The sequence below is a fragment of the Alligator sinensis genome, unplaced genomic scaffold (genome assembly GCF_000455745.1).
Source record: "Alligator sinensis unplaced genomic scaffold, ASM45574v1 scaffold1531_1, whole genome shotgun sequence".
In the NCBI taxonomy this organism is placed as follows: Eukaryota; Metazoa; Chordata; order Crocodylia; family Alligatoridae; genus Alligator; species Alligator sinensis.
In genome coordinates, this window is record NW_005843164.1 from 188,949 (window position 1) to 192,759 (window position 3,811).

General features: G+C 66.1%; 1 protein-coding gene across 4 annotated transcripts; it reads left to right on the forward strand.

The window, feature by feature from the left end:
* Positions 1-7: 7 nt before the first annotated feature.
* LOC102379740 lies at positions 8-1,798 on the forward strand. 4 transcript variants are annotated; one of them, XM_025194139.1, is made up of 3 exons: positions 8-276; positions 500-827; positions 1,658-1,798. In XM_025194139.1, exons 1-3 carry the CDS (start codon positions 133-135, stop codon positions 1,783-1,785), a joined length of 600 nt encoding a protein of 199 aa, XP_025049924.1. In that variant the 5' UTR covers positions 8-132; the 3' UTR covers positions 1,786-1,798. The 4 variants fall into 4 exon arrangements, with proteins under 4 accessions (XP_025049924.1, XP_006037798.1, XP_025049922.1 ...); XM_006037736.3 differs by lacking the exon at positions 1,658-1,798 and adding an exon at positions 1,023-1,245; XM_025194137.1 differs by lacking the exon at positions 1,658-1,798 and having other exon boundaries at positions 500-1,245.
* Positions 1,799-3,811: the final 2,013 nt, after the last annotated feature.

The following is a 3,811-nucleotide window of genomic DNA, read 5'->3' on the forward strand; positions in this document are numbered from 1 at the left end:
GCCGCGGGCCCCTCGGCTCCACGTCCAGCGGCCCGCGGGCCCGGCAGCTCGGGCGCGTTTTCGCGCGCAGATTTGAATCCCTCGTTCAAAACCAATGGGACGGGCGCAAGCCTGCGCGGGGGCTGCTGGGAAATGGAGTCCATCGCGGGCCCCACCCGGCCCGGCAGCTCCTGCTCCTGCCCCTCCCCAGCGCGGCCGGAGCTGTCCGGGATCCAGGTGTTGCCGCGCTGGGACCCCCCGGACCAGGTGCCGTTCGCCGTCATTGCTGCTGTGCAGGTCACTGAGGGGTCCACGAGCACTGGGGGTACCGGTCCTTGTCCCACAACTCAGCGGGAGACAGCGATCATTCGGGGGCTGAGGGGGAAATCCCCGGCTGTGGCTGCAGGGGCTGATCTCTGCCCTGTCTGAGAGGAGCAGGTGCAGCCCCTCCCGGGCCCGGGCTCCGCTAAGTGGGACCTCTCCCAGTTTCTGGGCGTTTGCTTCCCCGGGTCTCCTGCAGCCCCCGGAGGTGTCCGAGATTTCCACGTCCAGCTCGATGTCTGCAGTGGGGGGAGTCACCCTGCGTTGCCGCATCGCGGGGCATTTCCCGGGGCAGCTGAGTGTGACCTGGCTCCGGAAGCTCAGGCACGAAGTTGTGGCCGTGACCCTGCAGGACTCGGGTGACTGCCGCATCCACCCTGGCACAGCCGTCCCGGCACCGGACGGGAAGAGCTTCCAGCAAGAAACAAGGCTCAGCCTCACTGGCTCCACATCCCATGGCCTGGGCGCCGAGTACATCTGCCGGGTGGGACACGTCTGCCTGGGGACCCCCGTCGAGAGAAGCAGCGGTGAGCAGCAGGGCACAGGCCAGTCGGCCTTTCGGGGTGAAGTCTGGTGCCAGGGCCCCGCGCTGGGTCCCCGCTGGGCGAGGGGAGCCCACGGCAGAGCCTGCTGGGGACCACGGGCCAGGCCGGCCGGGGCGGTGGGTGCGGTGTCAGACCCCCAGGCCAGGGCTCACACTGACACATTTCCCCCTCTTCCAGACTGCGATTACAATCGCTGGGAGTCGTACAGAGTCCGAGCCCCCAAAGCACAGCTTCAGTGTGCATACAAGGGGCCCCCACCATGTGTGGGTGGTGCTGTGTGCCCGCCCCAGCACGCAGGGCCCAGGCCAGAGGATTAAACCAGCTGTAATGCTTGGAGTCCAGGCTGGTATCATTCCACGCTGGGATGTAGCCAGCTCTGGGGTGGGCGCCAGGGATCAGGTGTCACAGAGCTGCGGCTGAGTCTGGGGTGGACATCAGGTGCTGCATATAACAGAGTTGCATCCAGCTCTGGGATGGGGACTAAGGGCTGCGTATACCAGAGTTGCAGGCGGCTCTGGGGTGGGAGCCAAGGGCTAGGTGTCACGGAGCTGTGGCCAGCTCTGGAGTGGGCACTTGCAGGTGGTGCAGGGCTCCTGAGACTCCCCGGGGGAACGAGGGCCCTGGCTGGAGCTGTTAAGCCTGAGCGGGGCAGCCGTCTGTCCCTGGCAGCCCCAGGGCAAGCAGCTCAGGGCAGCAGGGCTCCAGGAGGACCTGGCACTTGTATGACACCTCTGTGGGGCAGGGAGCACAGGCAAGACCCCAGGCTGAGAGGGACGGGGTTTTACAGGCAAGCGGCTTTGTTTTATTTTCAGCCTGCTCAGGGTCCGGTGCCCAGGAAAGGGCTAAGCCGGGCCAGAGGGTCCAGGAGCCTGGAGAAGGGGCTGCAGACGGGGCCGGGGGTCTGAGAGTCCAGGAGGAGGCTGTAGGAGACGGGGGCTGAGCGGTCACGAGGGGTATGACGAGCACCCCTGGGACAAGCACTTGCTACCGGCCTGTTCGTGTGAGAGCCTGGGGGGGCTCCAGGGTCCCGAGGGCAGCGCTCTATGTCCATGCGTGTCCCAGCGCTGGAGTCAAACATTCCCGAGAGCCGGTTCCACAAAGACGAGGCCGGTGTTAGATTTAGGCGTCCGTGGCAGAAGCCGTGCAGCTGCAGTCCCAGCTCAGCCTGTAGGAGCCTCGGGAACTCCGGCGTGTCATCTCGGGGAGCAGGGCCCTGCAGAGAGAAGTGGGGGACAGGGTGAGGCCCCTGCCAAGAGAGTACCAGGTGCAGCCTGGGCATCCCTGGGCAGGTGCAGCAGTGCCCAGCACTGTCCCTGGAGCTGCCTCGCCAGGGGGGCATGGGTCCCCAGCTCTGGCTCACCTGTGTCCTGCCTCTCCCTGCTGCCTCCTCCTTGGCAGGTTGTCAGGTACATCTGCAGGGGAAGAAAGCCCGCTCCTCGTGCTGGCCATGAGGAAGGACACAAACCTTTCCTGGCTCCTGCAGGGGAACAGCAGCGGGGTTTCCCAGTCGCACCACTCAGCCGAGAGACCCGGGGTTGTGGCCATGTGCTAGCCGAGGACCGTGCCAGGCATCCTGCCCTGCGTGGCCTGTGGGAGCTGGGAGCACATGTACCAAGGATGCCCTGAAGGAAATCCCTGCCGCGCTGCTGCTGGGTCTGGGATCCCTGCCGGGTTGTTCCCCGCGCGGCAGGTCCCGCAGCCCCAGCACCCAAGCCGTGGGGAGCAGGGGAGATCTCGGTCCCGTTCCCCAGCTCCTCTCGGCCTGTCCTGCTCTGGTCCTGGCCAGAGACAGCAGCTGGTATTGGGCCACCTGGCCCAGCAGATGGGAGCCCAGCTTGATGGGAATGAGCTGGGGATGTAGTGGAAGGGAAGCTGCTCTTGCCAGGAATGTGGCACCCACGTGCCGTGTCGTGTGCCAGCCTCGCAGCTCGCAGGGCCAGGTTGGGGCAGGGAACACCATCCACGCTGGCATCGGGGAGCTGAGACCGACCTGTCACCTGCAGCTCCGCGCTGCTCTTCTCCACGGGCCGCTCCAGGGCCACGTGCTGCACGCGGCAGATATACTGGGCGCCCTGGTCTCTCTGCACCGACAGGGTGAAGCTCAGTTTTGTCTCCTGCTGGAAACTCTTCCCATCCAGTGCCTGCACGGCCGTGCCAGGCTGAACGCTGTAGTCTTGTATGTCCTGCAGGAGCACAGAAGGAGCCTTTCCCTTGCCCTTCCGGAGCCAGGCCACCCTCAGCTCAGCCGGGAAATGCCCCGAAATGCGGCAGCTCAGGGTGACTCTGCTCCCCACGGGCACTGACTCTGGCTGGGAGATGTCCGACAGCGCCGGGGGCCGCAGGAGCCCTGGGGAAGGAAAGGCGCAGAGACGGGGACAGGCCGTGTTAGGGGAGCCGGGCCCTGGCAGAGGCTGCTTCCCCTTCCCTCGCACACGAGAGACCAAACCCCGCAGCAGGGCTGGCACCCCTGGGGTCTCCCCAGCTTGGGGTATTGTTCAACCCTGATTGGTGTTAGCATGGGTGTGCCTGGGACACCCACATTGTGTGTGCGTGCATGTTGAGGATGCCCGAGTTGTCTGCATTGTGTGTCCCAGACGTGAGTAGTGTGTGTGTGTCACATACAGCAGGCGGTGTGTGCCGTCCTTCCCCCCATCCCATCTGGTCCCCTCCATCCCCACTCTGCGGGGAGCCCCCCAGTATAGCCCGGGGCCTGCTGCTCTGCCCCGGTCACTGGCCCAGCCCCGTGGCCCCCCTGGTGTGGGGGGCGATCCGACCTCCTGCGCCCAAGTCCTTGCCTTGAGCTCTCCAGTGACCCTCAGGGCACCGCGCCTGCCTTGGCACCCCCAGGCTCCAGGGCTCTGCCAGCTTCCCCGTGGGGCGGGCAGGGGAGGGGAAGTTACCCCCATCCAATGCGTGCTACCTGGGGGGGGGGGTTTGCCTTCCTCTGAACAGTGGCACGCCTCTCC